Consider the following 23521-nt stretch of genomic DNA (forward strand, 5'->3'; position numbering starts at 1 on the left):
GTGGGGTCCTCCCTATTTTTTGATAACCAGCAAAGGTAAAGCAGACAGCTGTGGGCTTATGTTATCAGTCTGGGAGGCTCCCTAGGTATTTGGCCATTACCAGCTTAAAAATACCAGTCTGCAGCCACATTAGATTTTTGCTGGCTCTTCCCGATTGACCTGGTGCAGTGGAGAACGGTGTAATGATAGTTGGCGTTGATGACAGCTGTAGTTTGTCATAAATGTTGCCACAAAGCTCTGATGTAGTCCACGTTCCTCGACTCTGGCTCTGGCGACAGTGAATAGCAGTAAAGTTTCTGCTAGTCACAGGCGCCGGGTACTGATGACAATCCTTATCATCATTGCCGGGTCTTGCTGAGCGCAGCGAGACCCGGTGGCTCTGATGAGGATTGTAGTCACTATCCAGCACCTGTGAGTAGCGGTCAGATTACTGCTATTCACAGTCGCCAGAGTCGAGGGACGAGGACTACATCGGAGCTTCATGGCAACATTTTTACAAATAAATTGATGAAAAAGGGATAATGTGGGGGGCTTTATTCAAATAAAGTATTTTTTTCTGTGTCAATGAAAAAATGTGTAGATTCTCCAGCTCCTTAAGGCATGAGTAAGATCCTTATGGATCGAAACGCGTTGCAGTGATATTCGCTTTCATCTACATGTCCACTTTGTGTATTGGATTATCCTTTTTATTTTTGGATCAATAAAGACTTTCACCTTTTATCGGAGCTGGAGTATCTACACATTTTTTCATTGCTACAGCTTGGCGTTCCGGTCAGGACGAACTCTCGTGCTCTGCATCTGGTGGTCTGGTTGGTGAGCTGGCTGCGGCTTTTCGGCTGTTTTTTTTTTTTGCATTTGCTGGATTTTTTTCTGTGTGTTTTTATTTTTTATTACCAGGTTAGTAATGGGGGTGTCTGAGAGACACCTATCCATTACTAACCCCAGAGCTTGATGCCAGCTGTGATTTATGACAAATCACAGCTGTCATCAACTCCAACTACCATTAGCCCGATTGCCACCGCACCAGGGCAATTGAGAAGAGCCGAGCAAAGACCCAGTATTGGCACATCTAATGTGATGCGACAATTTTAAGGTGGCTGAAGGTTGGCATTTTTAGGCTAAGAAGGGGCCAATAACCAGGGACCTTCCCAGCCTAACAATATCAGCTCACAGCTATCTGTTATACCTTTGACGGTTATCAAAAATAAAGGGGACTCCACGTCGCTTACTAAATTACTTATTTATTAGGTTAAAACTAGGCTCAAAACCCTTTAGTGCCACATGAAAGGCACTAAAGGAAGCAAGATTAATAATATGTAGGGAGCTTGTGAAATTATATATGTCCAGGATATCTATTCTCTCTATGTATTATCTTTATATTTATTCTATCTATTCTGACGGTTCGGGCTGTGAATTTACTGTACTTGGCTGATGAAATGTCAAGTTTTCTTTCTGATGCGTGCGTAAAAATCGTGCGTCATACGCATTCGTCCGTGTGCGATCCGATTATTTTCCCGCACCCATTGACTTGCACTGGAGAGTCTAATCCTGATTCTCGCAGATAATCGCAGCATGCTGTGATTTTTTTCCTCAGTCCTGAGCTGAGCAAAAACTCACAGATGAGTGCTGACTCATTGTATAAGGTTGGTCAGAGTGCAATGCTCTGCGTTTCTCGCATTGCACTCCTCCATATAATACGCCAGTGTGAGCGAGCCCTTATAGTTAAAAGCTTTACAGTAAAATAACTCGAAATAATGTAATTTAAGTATAGGTTAGTATTTCTTCTATATTCACTCACTTGATCATCTGGGGTACAGAGACCTTGGAATTCTCCTCAAAGGCGTTCATCATCAGTCCATTACAGCGAATGTTATCCACACACTAGAGAGCAGACTCACGGTCAGATGTAGGTAGAGAGCGACTGACACAGAATGGAACAACATGGAAGGGAATAATGGGGTACAGAAAAGACTGTGGTCGTCACAAAGACAAATGGAGAACAACCCAATGCCAGTCTGTCACCAAATATACTCAGCACTGGCGGTTTCTTTCACATAGTACCTACAAACAAGGCATGGGATTTTCTATCTCTATACTATCAAACCAGAATAGTTTGGAAAAAAAATGTCCAAATACACAATTAAATAATTCATGGTTAACAAAAGCATATTCACTGTTCAGGACCCTCCACAATCAGCTACAAAGAGAGTCTGTCCTTCTGGAGGACCAACCAAGCCTTTACATTTCATGGACAGTTCATTGATTTCAACTGTGCAATGCATCATTTCCCCTGCGGAGGTGCTGCAGGAACAATGAACACTTGCAGCTGGGCAAGATGTTACAGCCAAGAGAAGCACCAATACAAAATATGACACAGCCTTCTAACAAAAAGCGATTGCCCCTTTATTCTTGCACTTTCTAATAGTCATGTAATTGAGTTGAAGTTTATAAAAGACTCATGCTTCTAGAGAATGCAATACCTTTAGGGCCCGATTTATCATTTTTTTTAAGTTACTTTTCTTTTTTGTATTCTGGTATTGAATTTTGTGCAAAATAAGAAAAGCTGCTCTTTATTTTTGCTTTTAACCTTTTTTTGTCACTTTTTAAGGGCATCGAGTCACTTAAAATAACTCCAGAGTAAACAAGAGTGCATTCGGAAGAGTTTTTCAACTTTTTAAAAAGTTGCTGTTGATGTATCAGCTGAAAATATCTGGAAACTCCAAACCTTGACCCAAATGGCAAACGTAAAAAAAAACAACAACAGGCAAATAACCATAAAATAGACTTTACATAAAGCACAGATTAAAAGAAGAATAAGCCGTAAATTAACTACAGGCAAAAAAAGCAACAAAAATCCTAGACACAAAAGGAGTAACTGCAATAAAGAATTGGGCCAATGGCCCTAAAACTTTAAAACTTGCCAATGTGACTACGTTTGGCCATACACGTTAGATAACTTGGTGAAACGCTCTTCCTGCTGACCGCTCCCTCGTCCAACCTCCATATACGCATACACTGGACTCGGCTTATTAGAAGGAACAGGCAGCTAAAATCCAACTGTCCAATCCTCACCCCCACTTACTGTATAACTGTCCAATCCTCACCCCCACTTACTGTACAACTGTCCAATCCTCACCCCCACTTACTGTACAACTGTCCAATCCTCACCCCCACTTACTGTACATCTGACAACTAGGCTGAGGTGGGTTGGATTGTCAGCCAATCTGGGCAGAATCAGTGGGCTCTGCCTATACACTTATTATAAGTATGGGCAGCTGAAGATTGGAAAGATTTATATGTATTGTATAATGTCAAAACATACCACACCTAGAACCATTCATAGACTGGTCGAGTGAAGAAGAAACACAGCGCCAGGGTCCACAAGACTGGATAAATCGACTAATAGTAATGGGAAGAATAAATGGAAGTGGTGATGATACCATGAAGATATAAAGACATCATGTCACTAAAGGTGGCTAGGAGATGACACAGTGATGACAGTGGTGACCTGGCTGATGTCACTGGTCCATGCTGCTTTCTCCTGCCTGGAAGATGCCAGCAGAATGACAACAAATGGTGCAGAATCTTTGGGTTCCACTGAGATCTTAAAGTCCAAGTGATCCCCATCCTGTGTGGGAGGTCTGTCTGCAACAGGAGACAGTGGACAAAATGGTAAGTATGCATGGAGCCTGCATGCAATGCCATAGAGCACAGTAAAAAGATGATTTAGGGGACAGCATCTTTTTGGTTTAATGCTAAGTAAATTAGGTGTCATGGGGATGAATTAGAAAAAATAAAGGTTAACTGGCAATTGGATTTCTGTACTAACTGTCATCGTCATCCTGGTCTTCCAGTAAGGTGCAGTCCATCAGAGAAATCACCCCATTCTAGGAGAGATGCAGAGAAGAATAGTGATCAAAAGACATTTCTGGGGTTCAGACACATTCGGTAAATATGTTCTCAACGTGACAACCAGACACAACTCAGATACACAGGGATCCCAACCAGCAACTCCAGCACTGACCAACCAAACACAACCGGAGAAAATCATAGCGACAGAAATCACACAGGCATTGTGCCACGGAGCTGTGCCAGCTGGCCAGACGCTGACATAACAACTGTAAAGCTTTTAATCGTTTCACTAAAGTAGTGGTGGCATCAGCAAAGTGATTGTTAGGATGTGAAAGGAGCCGTGGGACTGGACGTTCTATGAGCGGAGACCCAGCACTGACTCGGGGACACGGTAATATGTACATTGCTTAACGCAGTCAAAACACGTCCATCATCAGCTCTGACGCTTCTGTCTGAACACATTAATGCAGCCATTGGGACATCAAGCAACTGAAAGATGATGTACCCACCGGGACACCGTGCAATCATTGGGTAACCGTGCAATCAATGGGACAACACACAATTATTGGGAGACACAGTATTCAGTGGGACACCATGCAATTTCAAGTACATGCATGCAATCACTTCAACACCACGCAGGTTCAGAAGCAAATTCCCTGGATTCTTGGAAAGCCATGCAGTCACTTAAGACACTAAGCAATCAATAATTTTCCTTATAATCACTGGGACACAATGCAATCTCTGGTGCACCGAACAATCATAAATAGATCATTAATCACCAAAACACCAAGTGATCACTAATTCCATACAATATCCAAAAACCATTCAAATCAAGGCAGCAAGCAATCAATAATACACTATATTATCACCGGGGCACTGCTCAATCACTGGGGCACTGCACAATCACTGGGACACTGCACAATCACCGGGACACACTGTGCAATCACCGGAATACTGCACAACCACTGCAAAACTGCAATCACCAGGACACTGTACAATCACCAGGACACTGCACAATCACCAGGAGACTGCACAATCACCGGGACACTGCACAATCGCCAGGACACAGCACAATCTCCAAGACACTGCACAATCACCGTGACATTGTACAATCACTGGGACACTGCACAATCACAGGACACTGCACAATCACCGGGACATTGTACAATCACTGGGACACTGCACAATCACAGGACACTGCACAATCACCAGGACACTGTACAATCACTGAGACACTGCAAAATCACAGGGACACTGCACAATCACCGGGACACTGCACAATCACTGGGACACTGCACAATCACCGGGACACTGCACAATCACTGGGACACTGCACAATCACAGGACACTGCACAATCACCAGGACACTGTACAATCACTGCGACACTGCACAATCACTGGGACACTGCACAATCACCGGGACACTGCACAATCACCGGGACACTGCACAATCACCAGGACACTGCACAATCACCGGGAGACTGAACAATCACCGGGACACTGCACAATCGCCAGGACACAGCACAATCTCCAAGACACTGCACAATCACCGTGACATTGTACAATCACTGGGACACTGCACAATCACAGGACACTGCACAATCACCGGGACATTGTACAATCACTGGGACACTGCACAATCACAGGACACTGCACAATCACCAGGACACTGTACAATCACTGAGACACTGCAAAATCACAGGGACACTGCACAATCACCGGGACACTGCACAATCACTGGGACACTGCACAATCACAGGACACTGCACAATCACCAGGACACTGTACAATCACTGCGACACTGCACAATCACTGGGACACTGCACAATCACCGGGACACTGCACAATCACCGGGACACTGCACAATCACCGGGACACTGCACAATCACCGGGAGACTGAACAATCACCGGGACACTGCACAATCGCCGGGACACTGCACAATCGCCGGGACACAGCACAATCTCCAAGACACTGCGCAATCACCTGGACATTGTACAATCACTAGGACACTGCACAATCACAGGACACTGCACAATCACCAGGACACTGTACAATCACTGAGACACTGCACAATCACAGGGACACTGCACAATCACCGGGACACTGCACAATCACCGGGACACTGCACAATCACCGGGACACTGCACAATCACCGGGAAACTGCACAATCGCCGGGACACAGCACAATCTCCAAGACACTGCAAAATCACCGGGACATTGTACAATCACCGGGACACTGCACAATCACAGGGACACTGCACAATCACCGGGACACTGCACAATCACCGGGACATTGTACAATCACTGGGACACTGCACAATCACAGGGACACTGCACAATCACCGGGACACTGCACAATCACCGGGACACTGCACAATCGCCGGGACACAGCACAATCTCCAAGACACTGCACAATCACCGGGACATTGTACAATCACTGGGACACTGCACAATCACAGGGACACTGCACAATCACCGGGACACTGCACAATCACTGGGACACTGCACAATCACCGGGACACTGCACAATCACCGGGACACAGCACAATCTCCAAGACACTGCACAATCACCGGGACATGGTACAATCACTGGGACACTGCACAATCACCGGGACACAGCACAATCACTGGGACAGTGCACAATCACCGGGACATTGTACAATCACTGAGACACTGCACAATCACCGAGACACTGCACAATCACAGGGACACTGCACAATCACAGGGACACTGCACAATCACCGGGACACAGCACAATCACTGGGACAGTGCACAATCACCGGGACATTGTGCAGTGTCTCAGTGATTGTACAATCATCGGGACACAGCACAATCACAGGGACACTGCACAATCACCGGGACACTGCACAATCACTGGGACACTGCACAATCACCAGGACATTGAACAATCACTGAGACTCTATGCAGTCGAGGAAACACCATTCATTTCCCAGGTCCCCATGCAATCCCGCACATGGTAAATAAAGCAAATGTTTCTCATTTCTATGTACTGTAGTATCTTGTTCTAATTGTAAAATGGGGTTGAAAGGTGAATCTATGTTTCAAGCAAACGAAAACCACGTAACTTATAACGCCAAAAGCCAAACATGCGGGCTATAGCTGTGTTGGGTGCTTACCTTCGTGAGGTGCAGCTTCCCCCCCGAGCTCCGTGTACATATTAGAAGATGTTTGGAGAACAGGAAACACTGGCGCTCGCCTTCTTTCCGCAGAGATAAGGATCCAAGCCGCCCTCGTGTCATCCTACTTTTCTCTGACATTGGCACTTGTATCAGGCAACCTACAGTTGTAAGACGACCTATTATTTTCCCAATGCCATCTTAAACACTTCGGAAACTCTGGCCTAACAACTCAGATGTTTCTAGTAGGAAAAAAAGTCACTATAGAATATATGTTATAAAATATAATATGATTACAACTTATGAGGTTGTTGCCCTGTTCTGCCATCAAACTTCAGTATGTAAAATCTATACATTATTGAATAGATTAGTTAGACCCGATAAGGATACTATATTTACATTGAGAACTCATGTTGCATCATTTTTTATGTAAGTTTACATCAATCTCCTAATTGACAGCTGAGAGCTCCTCAGTGTCCCTCCTCCCTGCTGCTGTTGGTGCTCGGAATTCATACAAGCTACAGCTTGTGGGGTAGCGGAGACTGAGTATACTTAGACTCATGACCTGTCTCATTCTGCTGCTGGACTCAAAAAAATACTCATTTTAATATCAGGACTAGGCAGCCTTTCTGACTTGTATTTTTAAAGTGAATACACCGTCCTCATCAGGTCTAAAAGATGCATTTATTAATGTATAGTTTGCATTGGGAAGCCTGGTGAAAGATCTGCTTTAAAGGGTTGCTTCCAAAATCTCATTATTTTTCATCAAGCACAGTAAATGCATGCTTATTGTTTACATACAGAGTAAGCCCAACATAACATTTCTCTCTTGTGCCCCTTTTTCATCTCTATCTGTCCCTTAGTGCATTCAGCTTCACATAGCTGAATGGGTGGTCCTATCCTTACATTGCTAAAACTACAATTCCCAGCAGCACTTGCTTCTCCTCAGTGCTGCAGACTCCTCCCTCACTCTCCTGCATGCCAATGACTAGCCTCATCACTGAGTTATCATCAACTAATCTAGGTGTGGAATTCACCTCAAGCTCATGTGCACAATCCTGCCTAACAGATTTTATCTTCTGCCATCTATATCAATATAGTTGCATTGTGGTTTTACATCATTATTAGTTGTTTTTTTTCAATACAGCACAACTCTCCTCCACATTGCAGACTGAAGTTCAGACTGGCTCTAGAGGTCCCTCATCAGTACCAACTTTACTCCAAACTAAGATCTTACTATGAAAAAAAAATTTTCATACCTGGTCATGGAAATATCCTAATTAACATCACTGAGCGGTGACATCTCAACGAATCGAAAACCCAATAATCAACATAGCAGTAAGCCATGGAGAACGGCCGGTGACCCATATCTAATACCTTGACGTACAAAGGTCTGACTGGTGTCCAGCAATATTTCACAGCCCTCAACAATCATCCTCTCAATGGCCAAATTCTTCCGGATATTTTCTGTTTCACTGACTTCATCGTGCATTATCCTGGAGAAGAGACGCATAGGTATCTGTAGCGGGCGGTTGCTTTGATTTTATATGTATGACACATGTCTACACAGCGGAATTATAGTATTAGGAGACAGGCCGCACCTTGACAGCTCCTCTAGTTTGGACTTGGCGTACTCTAGACTGTTTCGCTCCACATGCTCATGTGGTGTATGAGCCAGCAATTCATGTAATGTGAGGATGTAACGAGGGATCTGCAGAGAAGAAAATAATTAGACAATTAATGCATTTCTATTTAAGCTACATCTTTAAGCTTTCCACCACTTAAAGGGAAACTTTCATTTAAATGCTGTAATTATTCCTTACAATATGCTTCATCTACTGCTATGAAATGCTGGTGACACATCCATACTGTGCATTGTTGTATACATAAATATAATGAAGACCTATTAGTATCCCAACAATGAATGATTAGGCTATCAGTAGGCAATGATGAACTGTTAAATTATATTTTATTATATAGAAATTCAGAAAAAAAAACGGACATCAGATATTAAAATTTAACGTTGGAAATTGCAAAATAGTAGAGGTGGAATAGATGTAATTTTGTTATCTGGCCACCAGATGTCAATCTTACAATAGCCTTCTACACTGCTCAAAAAATAATAAAGGGAACACTTAAACAAGAGAATATAACTCCAAGCAAATCAAACTTATGTGAAATCAAACTATCCACATAGGAAGCAACACTGATTGACAATCAATTTCACATGCTGTTGTGCAAATGGAATAGACAACAGATGGAAATTATTGGCAATTATCAAGACACCCTCAATAAAGGAGTGATTCTGCAGGTGGGGCCACAGACCACATCTCAGTACCAATGCTTTCTGGCTGATGTTTTGGTCACTTTTGAATGTTAGTTGTGCTTTCACACTCATGGTAGCATGAAACGGACTCTACAACCCACACAAGTGGCTCAGGTAGTGCAGCTCACCCAGGATGCCACATCAATGCGAGCTGGCAAGGTTTACTGTGTCTGTCAGTGTAGTGTCCAGAGGCTGGGGGCGCTACTAGGAGACAGGCCAGTACACCAGGAGACGTGGAGGGGGTCATAAGAGGGCAACAACCCAGAAGCAGGACTGCTACCTCCACCTTTGTGCAAGGAAGAACAGGAGGAGCACTGCCAGGGCCCTGCAAAATGACCTCCAGCAGGCCACAAATGTGCATGTATCTGCACAAACAGTTAGAAACCGACTCCATGAGGATGGTCTGAGTGCCCGACGTCCACAGATGGGGGTTGTGCTCACAGCCCAACACCGTGCAGGACGCTTGGAATTTGCCACAGAACACCAGGATTGGCAAATTCACCACTGGCAAGCTGAGCACATGTGACAGAGTCTGGAGACGCCGTGGAGAGGGATCTGCTGCCTGCAACATCCTTCAGCATGACCGGTTTGGCAGTGGGTAAGTAATGGTGTGGGGTGGCATTTTTTTGGAGGGCCGCACAGCCCTCCATGTGCTCGCCAGAGGTAGCCTAACTGCTATTAGGTACTGAGATGAGATCCTCAGACCCCTTGGGAGACCATATGCTGATGCGGTTGGCCCTGGATTCCTCCTAATGCAGGACAATGCCAGACCTCATGTGGCTGGAGTGTGTCAGCAGTTCCTGCAAGATGAAGGCATTTAATCTATGGACTGGCCAGCCCATTCCCCAGACCTGAATCCGATTGAACACATCTGGGACATCATGTCTCGCACCATCCACCAACGTCACGTTGCACCACAGACTGTCCAGGAGTTGGCGGATGCTTTAGTCCAGGTCTGGGAAGAGATCCCTCAGGAGACCATCCGCCGCCTCATCAGGAGCATGCCCAGGCGTTGTACAGTAGGTAGGTCATACAGGCATGTTGAGGCCACACACAATACTGAGCATCTTTTCCTTGTCATGAGGCATTTCCACTGAAGTTGGATCAGCTGTAATTTGATTTTCCACTTTAATTCTGAGTATCATTCCAAATCCAGACCTCCATGGGATATTAATTTTGATTTACATTGATAATTGTTATGTTTTATTGTTCTGAACATGTTCCACTATGCAACGAATAAAAATTTGCAACTGGAATTTTTCATTCAGAGATATCTAGGATGTGGTATTTTAGTGTTCCCTTTACTTTTTTGAGCAATGTATTATCTCACTGCATCTACAATAATTAGCAGATACACAAAATGCAGCAAATCCATGAAAATATTATTTCTAGAAATGGTGAGACATAAATGCTATCAGATCATTGATTCTAGGGTGTGAAATAAAAAAGCAATTATTAATAGCAAGATTTGCTGGTGGAATTATATATAAGTTGCTGTAAAGCAGCCACATAATAGCTACCGGATCTAGGAGATCAATCACTGACATGGAAACTCACATTCAGCCCATACTCCTGCACCCAACAGTTCAGAGACACTGGAAATAACTGCATTTCTAATATTTGTGCACTAAATGAACTGTTAATACATTTGTGATGTAATATTCATAATCCCACATTACATGTCAGGGAATGTAATGCTATTTTTTGTGGCTAACGCTAAAACTCCATATGTGCCAGTAAAACTGTCTACCATACAATTGAATGTATTTTGCAATGCCCCCATAAGTAGTAAACTACTAAACGAGAGACAGCTCTCCAGCGACCAACGATGCCGAAGTCCCCGGGTAACCAGGGTAGACATCGGGTTACTAAGCGCAGGGCCGCGCTTAGTAACCCGATGTTTACCCTGGTTACCATTGTAAATGTGTCAGCGCCGGCCGGCCGTAAAGCAGAGCACAGCGGTGACGTCACCGCTGTGCTTTACGGCCGGCGCTCACAGTCAGTGCGGGAAGCTGAAGGCGAGGGACGTGACAGACACCGGAATGTGAGTATGCACTGTTTTTTTTTTTTACTTTTAAAATTGTAACCAGGGTAAATATCGGGTTACTAATCGAGGCCCCGCTCTTAGTAACCCGATATTTAACCTGGTTACCAGTGAACACATCGATGGATCGGCGTCACACACGCCGATTCAGCGATGATAGCGGGTGATCAGCGACCAAAAAAAGGTCCTGATCATTCCAAGCGGCCAACAGCAGGGGCCTCATTGTTGGTCGCTGTCACACATAATGATTTCGTTAGCGATATCGTTGCTACGTCACAAAAAGCAACTATATCGTTAAAGAAATCGTTATGTGTGACGGTACCTTTAGGCTCCTGTCAGAGTAAGTTCACGCGTACCCCTGTGGTGCCAAAGTGCAGAAGGTGCAAAATTCACATCCAATGACGTGGTTTTGCAGATGAGTTTTTGTAAAGTTGCAGTGCCAAGAAATCGGCGAGTAGCAAACAAATCTGAGAGTTTACTGCACAACATACAGAGGGACAGTGGCGTAACTTGAAACTTATGGGCCCCGATGCGAAAACTCCAACGAGGCCCCAAATATTTTAAATCTTTAATAGCAATAATCTTTTTCTATAGGCCAAAGGGACTTTTAGGGCCCCCTAAACTCCACGGCCCGGGTGCGATTGCAACCCCTGCACCTTTTTTTTGGCAACCAGAGTCAGACCCACAGCTCTCACAAGCGATTCCTAACTAAAGGGACGCTGTCATCAGGTTTTTGCTGTTCAATCTGAGCACAGCAAAAAGTGGGGTCAGAGGCCGAGATTTTATTGCTGGGTCACTTACCCGGCTTCTTCCTGTAGATTTGACAATATGTTGCTTCATGTTCTGCAGCTCTGCTAGTCCTCTCAATGATGAGTTCCTGCTATGTGTTCCAAGTCATGAGCTCCAGATGTCCCTCACACCCACCATTAACTGTTGGCTTTTTGGCTATGCAAACTGTGGTCAAAAAAACGTCAATCAAAGGTGCAGACAGAGTTATAGAGGAGTCCATAATTATGGAGGATGACAGAGCAGGAGCTCATCATTGAGAGGAGCAGCAGAGCTGCAGCAGGTAAATTAGTGTTTCATCAAAACTAGAGCAGGAAGACCAATACATGACCCAGCGCTGAAATCAGGGTTTCCACTCCATTTTACGCTGCCCGCAAATTGGGAAACACAGACTTGGTGACAGATTTTCTGAAACAAAATTGTGCAAAAATTCTTTTTTACTGTTAGTGACCTGGAACATGGGGTAGGTGAGAAAGGTTTCCAGAGTCCGCTCCTCACAGTCCGGTTTGGCCTCATATTGTTTCAGAAGTTTATCAAAGTCTCGGTTCTGCTTGCAGTGAGCCAGGATCTGCAGACTGTACTGATGGTTCCGCACAAATTCTTGGTAAATGTTTAGCATCGGCAAAAGAATGTCGAATAGATCCGCTGAAGAAAGATACAAAACAGAGATTAACAAGGGGCTGAAAGTCCAAGAAATGACAGAGCCAGAAGCAGAAACCAAATCTCACCCAACACCAGTGTGGGCCAGCTGGAGATTCTCGCCTTCAGACCCTGATAGAAGATCTGGTGCAAAAACATGATGGTTTCACTGAAAAAGGGGAAAACATTTGGAAAGTCTTTAATAAAAAAGAGAAGTCATAAAGCCAGAGAAAACTTCTAGTTCACCATAAAATGATATCCACCTATTGAGAAAGATGCTGCTGACATCGTCATGAGTGATGGGAGGCTTCTTAGAGCTGGCCGCCATACGTAGCGGGCGCAGGAAGTTATTGACCAGGATATGCAGTTGCTGCACATACTCTGCCTCGGCCTCCAGCATGCTGAACACCACCTGATTCCTCTTACGCATGCTGTCTGCATGCGGAGATCTTGAGTAATCCTGGATTATGCTCTTCCACTTTCGCCGGCATAGCCATCCTCGTAAGAAACTCTGCACCTGCAGACAGCACACACGGAGGGAATATAAAAGGCTTCCTATGGCGCTCCATTGCTGGAACAGAAGAAGAAGAGACATCATTTACCTTTTTGATTTTCCTGATGTCAGTGTCCTCGGTTGATGCCGAGCTTGGAGTGGCCTGGATCCGCTCATTGTCTTTAAGTAATGATGCAATCTGGAAGAAGCATTTACATGAAAAAGAGCGATTACAAATATAAGAGATGGTCTATTATGATTCATTAGGAATTGATGGCGTATTCATTGGATGGGTTAGAGCTGCATCTGTGCACGCAGCCTGCACTATACATTTGGAGCTTATAATGTGATATTCCAAGATGGAAGCCAAAAGTGTGTTCTTTTGGCCTCCTTGTAGCTGGTTTGTGTCTAGCAAAGCACAGCAGATAGTACCTGCAAAGAAACGTACAGTCATGGCTGAAATTGCTCACACCTTTGAAATTGTTCCAGAAAATTAAGCATTTCTCCCAGAAAATTATTGTAATTACACGTTTTGTTATACACATTTGTTTCCTTGTTGTGTATTTGAACAACACAAAAAAATCTGAGAAAAAAAGAACAAATTGGACATCATCATCATTTCTCACAAAACCCCAATGGGCAGGACAACATTGTTGGCACCCTCAACTTAACCCCTATCTGACCTCGGACGGGATAGTACGTCCGAGGTCAGATCCGCTGCTTTGATGCAGGGCTCCACGGTTAGCCCGCATCAAAGCCGGGACATGTCAGCTGTTTTGAACAGCTGACATGTGCCCGTAATAGGCGCGGGCAGAATCGCGATCTGCCCGCACCTATTGACTAGTTAAATGCCGCTGTCAAACGCAGACAGCGGCATTTAACCCCTTTCTGACATGGGACGTACTATCCCGTCGAGGTGGGGTGGGCCCCCATGACCACGGACGGGATAGTACGTCCAGCGCGATCGGCGGCGCTCACGGGGGAGCGCCGCCGATCGCGGCCGGGTGTCAGCTGTTTATCGCAGCTGACATCCGGCACTATGTGCCAGGAGCGGTCACGGACCGCCCCCGGCACATTAACCCCTGGCACACCGCGATCAAAGATGATCGCGATGTGCCGGCGGTATAGGGAAGCATCCCGCAGGGAGGGGGCTCCCTGCGGGCTTCCCTGAGCCCCCCGCAGCAACGCGATGTGATCGCGTTGCTGCGAGGGTCTCACCTCCCTCCCTGCTTCCTCCAGCCCCGGATCCAAAATAGCCGCGGATCCGGGTCCTGCAGGGAGGGAGGTGGCTTCACAGAGCCTGCTCAGAGCAGGCACTGTGAAGGCTGCAGCGCTGTAAGTGAGATCAGTGATCTGACAGAGTGCTGTGCAAACTGTCAGATCACTGATCTGTGATGTCCCCCCCTGGGACAATGTAAAAAAGTAAAAAAAAAAATTTCAAAATGTGTAAAAAAAAATAAAAAAAAATATTCCTAAATAATGAAAAAAAAAAATATTATTCCCCTAAATACATTTCTTTATCTAAATTAAAAAGAAAACAATAAAAGTACACATATTTAGTATCGCCGCGTCCGTAACGGCCCGACCTATAAAACTGGCCCACTAGTTAACCCCTTCAGTAAACACCGTAAGAAAAAAAAAAAAAAAAAACGAGGCAAAAAACAACGCTTTATTATCATACCGCCGAACAAAAAGTGGAATAACACGATCAAAAAGACAGATATAAATAACCATGGTACCGCTGAAAGCGTCATCTTGTCCCGCAAAAAACGAGCCGCCATACAGCATCATCAGCAAAAAAAAAAAAAAAAGTTATAGTCCTGAGAATAAAGCGATGCAAAAATAATTATTTTTTCTATAAAATAGTTTTTATCGTATAAAAGCGCCAAAACATAAAAAAATTATATAAATGAGGTGTCACTGTAATCGTACTGACCCGAAGAATAAAACTGCTTTATCAATTTTACCAAACGCGGAACGGTATAAACGCCTCACCCAAAAGAAATTCATGAATAGCTGGTTTTTGGTCATTCTGCCTCGCAAAAATCGGAATAAAAAGCGATCAAAAAATGTAACGTGCCCGAAAATGTTACCAATAAAAACGTCAACTCGTCCCGCAAAAAACAAGACCTCACATGACTCTGTGGACCAAAATATGGAAAAATTATAGCTCTCAAAATGTGGTAACGCAAAAAATATTTTTTGCAATAAAAAGCGTCTTTCAGTGTGTGACGGCTGCCAATCATAAAAATCCGCTAAAAACCCGCCATAAAAGTAAATCAAACCCCCCTTCATCACCCCCTTAGTTAGGGAAAAATTAGAAAAATGTATTTATTTCCATTTTCCCATTAGGGCTAGGGTTAGGGCTAGGGTTAGGGTTAGGGCTGGGGTTAGGGCTAGGGTTAGGGCTAGGGTTAGGGCTAGGGTTAGGGCTAGGGTTAGGGCTAGGGTTAGGGCTAGGGATAAGGCTAGGGATAGGGCTAGGGTTACGGCTAGGGTTAGGGCTAGGGTTAGGGCTATGGTTAGGGCTAGGGTTAAGGCTACAGTTAGGGTTGGGGCTAAAGTTAGGGTTAGGGCTATGGTTAGGGCTAGGGTTAGGGCTACAGTTTGGTTGGGGCTAAAGTTAGGGTTGGGGCTAGGGTTAAGGCTACAGTTAGGGTTGGGGCTAAAGTTACGGTTAGGGTTTAGATTACATTTACAGTTGGGAATAGGGTTGGGATTAGGGTTAGGTGTGTGTCAGGGTTAGAGGTGTGGTTAGGGTTACCATTGGAATTAGGGTTAGGGGTGTGTTTGGATTAGGGTTTCAGTTATAATTGGGGGGTTTCCACTGTTTAGGCACATCAGGGGCTCTCCAAACGCGACATGGCGTCCGATCTCAATTCCAGCCAATTCTGCGTTGAAAAAGTAAAACAGTGCTCCTTCCCTTCCGAGCTCTCCCGTGTGCCCAAACAGGGGTTTACCCCAACATATGGGGTATCAGCGTACTCAGGACAAATAGGACAACAACTTTTGGGGTCCAATTTCTCCTGTTACCCTTGGGAAAATACAAAACTGGGGGCTAAAAAATAATTTTTGTGGGAAAAAAAAAGATTTTTATTTTCACGGCTCTGCGTTATAAACTGTAGTGAAACACTTGGGGGTTCAAAGTTCTCACAACACATCTAGATAAGTTCCATGGGGGTCTAGTTTCCAATATGGGGTCACTTGTGGGGGATTTCTACTGTTTAGGTACATTAGGGGTTCTGCAAACGCAATGTGACGCCTGCAGACCATTCCATCTAAGTCTGCATTCCAAATGGCACTCCTTCCCTTCCGAGCCCTCCCATGCGCCCAAACGGTGGTTCCCCCCAACATATGGGGTATCAGCGTACTCAGGACAAATTGGACAACAACTTTTGGGGTCAAATTTCTCCTCTTACCCTCGGGAAAATACAAAACTGGGGGCTAAAAAATAATTTTTGGGGGAAAGATTTTTTTTTTCAATTTTCACGGCTCTGCGTTACAAACTGTAGTGAAACACTTGGGGGTTCAAAGCTCTCACAACACATCTAGATGAGTTCCTTAGGGGGTCTAGTTTCCAAAATGGTGTCACTTGTGGGGGGTTTCTACTGTTTCGGTACATTAGGGGCTCTGCAAATGCAATGTGACACCTGCAGACCATTCCATCTAAGCCTGCTTTCCAAATGGAGCTCCTTCCCTTCCGAGCCCTCCCATGCGCCCAAACAGTGGTTCCCACCCACATATGGGGTATCAGCGCACTCAGAACAAATTGGACAACAAATTTTGGGGTCCAATTTCTCCTGTTACCCTCGGGAAAATACAAAACTGGGGGCTAAAAAATAATTTTTGTGGGAAAAATTTTTTGTTTTATTTTTACGGCTCTGCATTATAAACTTCTGTGAAGCACTTGGTGGGTCAAAGTGCTCACCACACATCTAGATAAGTTCCTTAGGGGGTCTACTTTCCAAAATGGTGTCACTTGTGGGGGGTTTCAATGTTTAGGCACATCAGTGGCTCTCCAAACGCAATATGGCGTCCCATCTCAATTCCTGTCAATTTTGCATTGAAAAGTCAAACGGCGCTCCTTCCCTTCCGAGCTCTCCCATCCGCCCAAACAGTGGTTTACCCCCACATATGGGGTATCAGCATACTCAGGACAAATTGTACAACAACTTTTGGGGTCCAATTTCTTCTCTTACCCTTGGGAAAATAAAAAATTGGGGGCGGAAAGTTAATTTTTGTGAAAAAATATGATTTTTTATTTTTACGGTTCTACATAATAAACTTCTGTGAAGCACTTGGTGGGTCAAAGTGCTCACCACACATCTAGATAAGTTCCTTAAGGGGTCTACTTTCCAAAATGGTGTCACTTGTGGGGGGTTTCAATGTTTAGGCACATCAGGGGCTCTCCAAACGAAACATGGCGTCCCATCTCAATTCCAGTCAATTTTGCATTGAAAAGTCAAATGGCGCTCCTTCGCTTCCGAGCTCTGCCATGCGCCCAAACAGTGGTTTACCCCCACATGTGGGGTATTGTCGTGCTCAGGACAAATTGTACAACAATGTTTGGGGTCTATTTTCTCCTGTTACCCTTGGGAAAATAAAACAAATTGGAGCTGAATTAAATTTTTTGTGAAAAAAAGTTAAATGTTCATTTTTATTTAAACATTCAAAAAATTCCTGTGAAGCACCAGAAGGGTTAATAAACTTCTTGAATATGGTTTTGAGCACCTTGAGGGGTGTAGTTTTTAGAATGGTGTCACACTTGGGTATTTTCTATCATATAGACCCCTCAAAATGACTTCAAATTAGATGTGGTCCCTAAAATAAAATGGTGTTGTAGAAATGAGAAATTGCTGGTCAACTTTTAACCCTTATAACTCCCTAACAAACAAAAATTTTGGTTCCAAAATTGTGCTGATGTAAAGTAGACATGTGGGAAATGTTACTTATTAAGTATTTTGTGTGACATATCTCTGTGATTTAATTGCATAAAAATTCAAAGTTGGAAAATTGCGACATTTTCAAAATTTTCGCCATATTTCCATTTTTTTCACAAATAAACGCAGGTAATATCAAAGAAATTTTACCATTGTCATGAAGTACAATATGTCACGAGAAAACAATGTCAGAAACACTGGGATCCGTTGAAGCGTTCCAGAGTTATAACCTCACAAAGGGACAGTGGTCAGAATTGTAAAAATTGTCCCGGTCATTAACGTGCAAACCACCCTTGGGGGTAAAGGGGTTAACTACCGCTTCCGGCCGGGCGGCCGGAAATGATGTCATCGCCGACCCCCGTCACATGATCGGAGGTCGGTGATGCGTCTCCATTGTAACCATAGAGGTCCTTGAGACCTCTATGGTTACTGATCGCCGGTGGCTGTGAGCGCCACCCTGTGGTCGGCGCTCACAGCACACCTCCATTTCTGCTACATAGCAGCGATCAGCAGATCGCTGCTATGTAGCAGAGCCGATCGCGTTGTGCCTGCTTCTAGCCTCCCATGGAGGCTATTGAAGCATGGCAAAAGTAAAAAAAAAAAAGTTGAAAAAAATGTTAAAAAAAAAAAAATAAATAAAAGTTTAAATAACCCCCCTTAAATCAATAAAAAAAATATAAAATCTACGCATATTTGGTATCGCCGCGCTCAGAATCGCCCGATCTATCAACTAAAAAAAAGCATTAACCTGATCGCTAAACAGCGTAGCGGGAAAAAAATTCGAAACGCCAGAATTACGTTTTTTTGGTTGCCGCGACAACGTATCTGCACCGAAATGCTATCATTAAAAACGTCATCTCGGCACGCAAAAAATAATCCCTCAACCGACCCCAGATCACGAAAAATGGAGACGCTACGGGTATCGGAAAATGGCGCAATTTTTTTTTTAGCAAAGTTTGGAATTTTTTTTCACCACTTAGATAAAAAATAACCTAGTCATGTTTGGTGTCTATGAACTCGAACTGACCTGGAGAATCATAATGGCAGGTCAGTTTTAGCATTTAGTGAACCTAGCAAAAAAGCCAAACAAAAAACAAGTGTGGGATTGCACTTTTTTTGCAATTTCACCGCACTAGGAATTTTTTTCCCGTTTTCCAGTACACGACATGCTAAAACCAATGATGTCGTTCAAAAGTACAACTCGTCCCGCAAAAAATAAGCCCTCACATGGCCAAATTGACGGAAAAATAAAAAAGTTATGGCTCTGGGAAGGAGGGGAGTGAAAAACGAACACGGAAAAACGAAAAATCCCAAGGTCATGAAGGGGTTAATATATGGTTGTACACCCTTTGGAATAAATAACTGCAACCAATCGCTTCCTATAACCATCAACAAGCTTCTTACACCTCTGAACTGGAATTTTGGACCACTCTTCTTTTGCAAATTTCTCCAGGTCTCTCATATTTGAAGGGCGGCTTCTCCCAATAGCAATTATAAGATCTCTCCATAGGTGTTAAATTGGATTTAGATCTGGACTCGTTGCTGGCCACTTCAGAACTCTCCAGCGCTTTACTTCCATCCATTTCTGGGTGCTTCTTGAAGTATGTTTGGGGTGATAGTTTGCGCTGACACCGATGCACCCTTGGCCTGCAGGACAATTTGAATTTCTTTGGAACTTGATTGAGGCTGATAATTCACCATCCAGACTATCCTGTGTGGCAACCTTTCATAAATTTTTCTCTGTTGTCCACATCCAGGGAGATTAGGTACAGTGCCAAGGGTTGTAAACTTCTTGATTACGTTGCGCACTGTGGACAAAGGAGCATCAAGATCTCTGGAAATGGACTTGTAAGCTTGAGATTGTTGATATTTTTCAATGCTTAATTCTCAGGTCCTCACACAGTTCTCTTCTCCTCTTTCTGTTCTGCACGCTTAGTGTGGCACACACAGACACATAATGCAAAGATTTCAGTCAACTTCTCTCCTTTTTATCTGGTTTCAGGTGTGATTTTCATATTATAAATAAAAAAAAGCAGTAAAAATATTAGATGGATTAAATCAATAAAATAACCACTATTAAAACAGGTATACTCCAAAATATAGCTATATACAAAAAAACACAAGGAGTACAAAAATACCCATATAAATATATATTCATATTTTATTATTTATTTGGAAATAATCAAATTCAAAAAATACTATAAAAATTGAAAAAAATGGACAATAGTAATTACAGTGAAGAGCAAAGACAAAAGTCTGAAAGTAATACAAATGTATACGGACCGGGAATACAGAGACCATAATACACTCCATGACACAATACTATACTATAGATGTATTCATATAGCAGCACTATCACAATACTAGGAAAATAAGATAGATATAATACTATGGGTTTAATTAGGATAAAAAAACATATTGCTATCATGGCTGTGACACCATAAACACCCAAAATATATATATGAACAATATAAATCTAGTACTGAAAAGACGATCTCACTCAAATCAGTCTTTAGAATTAGTCAGACCAAGCAGCCCTGACGCGCATTTGTCACAACGTGCGTTTGGGTGAGATCGTCTCTTCACTGTAATTACTATTGTCATTTTTTAAATTTTTATAGTATTTTTGAATTTGATTATTTACAAATAAATAATAAAATATTAATATATTTTATATGGGTGATTTTCATATTGCCCACACCTGTTACTTGCCACAGGTGAGTTTGAACGAGCATCATGGACTTGAAACAAAGTTGTTTACCAACAATTGTGGAAACAATTTTGGAAGGGAATAGAAGAGCAGGTGTGTCCAGCGAATGGTGAGGGTAAAAAATAACTTTTAATGAGCATATAGTTAAAAATCATCCTTAAATATGGTATCCAGAACTAAGTACACACGGGCTCAGAGCTTAGCAACGATCTACACGTTTCGACCTGGTGGTCTTAGTCATGTTCATGTGTGTACTTAGTGCTGGATACCATCTTTATGGATGATTTTTAATTATATGTTCATTAAAAGTTATTTTTTACCCTCACCATTCGCTGGACACACCTGCTCTTCTATTGGATTCATTGTGGTTGCTTCACCCTGGTCCGTGCGAGGTGCTTGGTGATTTCACAGGAGGTCAAGATACAAAGACATGGTGAGCTGACTTTTGTTTTGTACTTTTGGTAATTTTGGAAAGGAGCCAACAATTTTGTCCGGGCCATTTAAGGGGTTTTGTGTGAAAGTATGTCCAATTTGCCTTTTCTCTCTTTTTTTGTGTTGTTCCAATACACACAATTGAAATAAACATGTGTATAACAAAAGGTGTAATTGCAATAATATTCTTAGAGAAATAATACATTTTTTTCAAACAATTTCAAGGGTGCCAACACTTTTGGCCATGACTGTATGTACCTGGTACCTGTAGTGGATGGAGGATTCAGCATCCATCCTGACTGTGGCTACAGTCGAGCGCAAACGTGCTGAAAGTAACCCAATAGTGGGCACAGATGCCGTCTGGACCTAGTCTGAAATTCTTTAAAAATACTATTTAAAGGAGAACTGTCACCAGGTTTTCCCAATACAAAACAGAACTACCACTTTTAATGCCTCTTTTACCGCAGTCCAGCAATCTGTATATAAGTCCCTGACTGCGCATTACAGGACTTTGCTTTACCCTCAGCCGGACAGGAGTAGCAAGATTGGCTGCACTGTGTGAATGATGTAGGACATAGGACCCACATCACTCAAAATGGGAGGGCAGCGATTAAAGAAATAGAAGAGGCAACAAGCAAGACCATCCACTTCCACCAGTCTGGTCCGCACCGTATGCTGCAATTATTAAAGGTATTTTTGGGGATTTGTAGAGGGTATTGCGGGTGAACAAGGGGCGGTAAAGGTACTGGCTTTAGGTACCGTATTTTTCGGACTATAAGACTCACTTTTTTCCTCCCAAAATGGAGGAAAATGGGGGGTGCGTCTTATAGTCCGGAAGTATGGGCTCTGGCTGTGGTGGGGAAGTGGGGGAGCGGTATCAGAGAAGCTGCGGGTCACAGAGGCAGGAGCCGGCGGCTCCGACTAACTCCTATGCCCACTGCTAAAGAGAAATTAATATGCACTGCATTCCTTGCCCATGGGTGTGGAGGGCAATGCATATTTATTTTTCTGGCATCCCTGATATAAGTGGCCCCATCCTGTTCCTGGAATGTTGGTCCCATCCTTTTTCTTTTATAATTGGCCCCATCCCGTTCCTGGTATCCATGGCCCCATCAGGAAAGATTAAAAAAAAAAATGTTACACTCACCTACACGGCGCTCCCTCGCAGCATCCTGCCCCAGTGCCAGCAGCTGCTTAATGCTTGTAAGCAGCACATGGCAGGGACGTCATGTGCTGCTCATAAGGAGAGCACAGCTGCCAGAATACTCTCCGGGACCATTCATCGCAGAGAGCCGTGAGTATCCATTCCTCTTCAGTAGCACGCAGTGTCAGCCGGAGCCTTCCTGCTGCTGCCGGCTGCCACGTGTGCCGACACTTAAGAGAAATGAATATTTTGAATATTCATTTCTCTTAAGTATCGGCACACGTGACCACTGGCAGCAGCAGGAAGCAGGCGGCTGACAGTTCGCGCTACTGAAGAGGAATGGATACTCACGGCTCTCTGCGCTGAACGGTCCCGGTGAGTATTCCGGCAGCTGTGCTCTGCTTGTGAGCAACACATGATGTCCCTGGCATGCGCTGCTTACAAGCATTAAGCAGCTGCTGGTACCGGAGCAGGACGCTGCAAGGAAGCGCCTTGTAGGTGAGTGTAATGTTTGTTTTTTTAATCTTTCCTGATGGGGTAATGCATACCAGGAACAGAATGGGGCCAATTATAAAATAAAAAGGATGGGACCAATCAAACCAGGAACAGGATGGGGCAAATTATAAAAGAAAAAGGATGAGGCCAATCATGCCAGGAACGGGATGGGGCCAATTATAAAAGAAAAAGGATGGGGTCAATTATACCAGGACCGGGATGGGGACAATCATACAAGACTGGGATGGGGTCGTGCATAACAGGGCCGAGATGGTGCCAATCATACCAGGATAAGGATGGTGCCAATCATACCAGGATAAGGATCGTGCCATGCATACCAGGATAGGGGATATTACAGTACAGAATTGACCATTTTTTGCTTCAATTTTTTTTTCCTAATTTCCTCCTCTAAAACCTAGGTGCGTCTTATGTTCCGATACATCTTATAGTCCGACAAATACTATAATATTGGTAAACTTGGTGACAGTATACCTTCAATACTATATTTCCCTGATAAGGATT

At 43.7% G+C, this 23521-nt stretch overlaps 1 protein-coding gene across 2 annotated transcripts in view; it reads right to left on the reverse strand.

The window, feature by feature from the left end:
- RASGRF1 (Ras protein specific guanine nucleotide releasing factor 1) overlaps positions 1–23521 on the reverse strand; it is a 109005-nt gene that overhangs the window by 33536 nt on the left and 51948 nt on the right. For both annotated transcript variants that reach the window (XM_069766478.1, XM_069766477.1), the window contains exons 4-13: positions 13388–13477; positions 13049–13302; positions 12875–12954; positions 12598–12791; positions 8592–8701; positions 8368–8486; positions 6991–7151; positions 3830–3887; positions 3509–3645; positions 1799–1881 (exon numbers count right to left, since the gene is read on the reverse strand). In XM_069766478.1, the coding sequence (XP_069622579.1) occupies positions 1799–1881; positions 3509–3645; positions 3830–3887; positions 6991–7151; positions 8368–8486; positions 8592–8701; positions 12598–12791; positions 12875–12954; positions 13049–13302; positions 13388–13477 (1286 nt within the window). The remainder of the gene's footprint in view (positions 1–1798; positions 1882–3508; positions 3646–3829; positions 3888–6990; positions 7152–8367; positions 8487–8591; positions 8702–12597; positions 12792–12874; positions 12955–13048; positions 13303–13387; positions 13478–23521) is intronic.

The sequence above is a fragment of the Ranitomeya imitator genome, chromosome 4, assembly GCF_032444005.1.
Source record: "Ranitomeya imitator isolate aRanImi1 chromosome 4, aRanImi1.pri, whole genome shotgun sequence".
NCBI classification, from domain to species: Eukaryota; Metazoa; Chordata; class Amphibia; order Anura; family Dendrobatidae; genus Ranitomeya; species Ranitomeya imitator.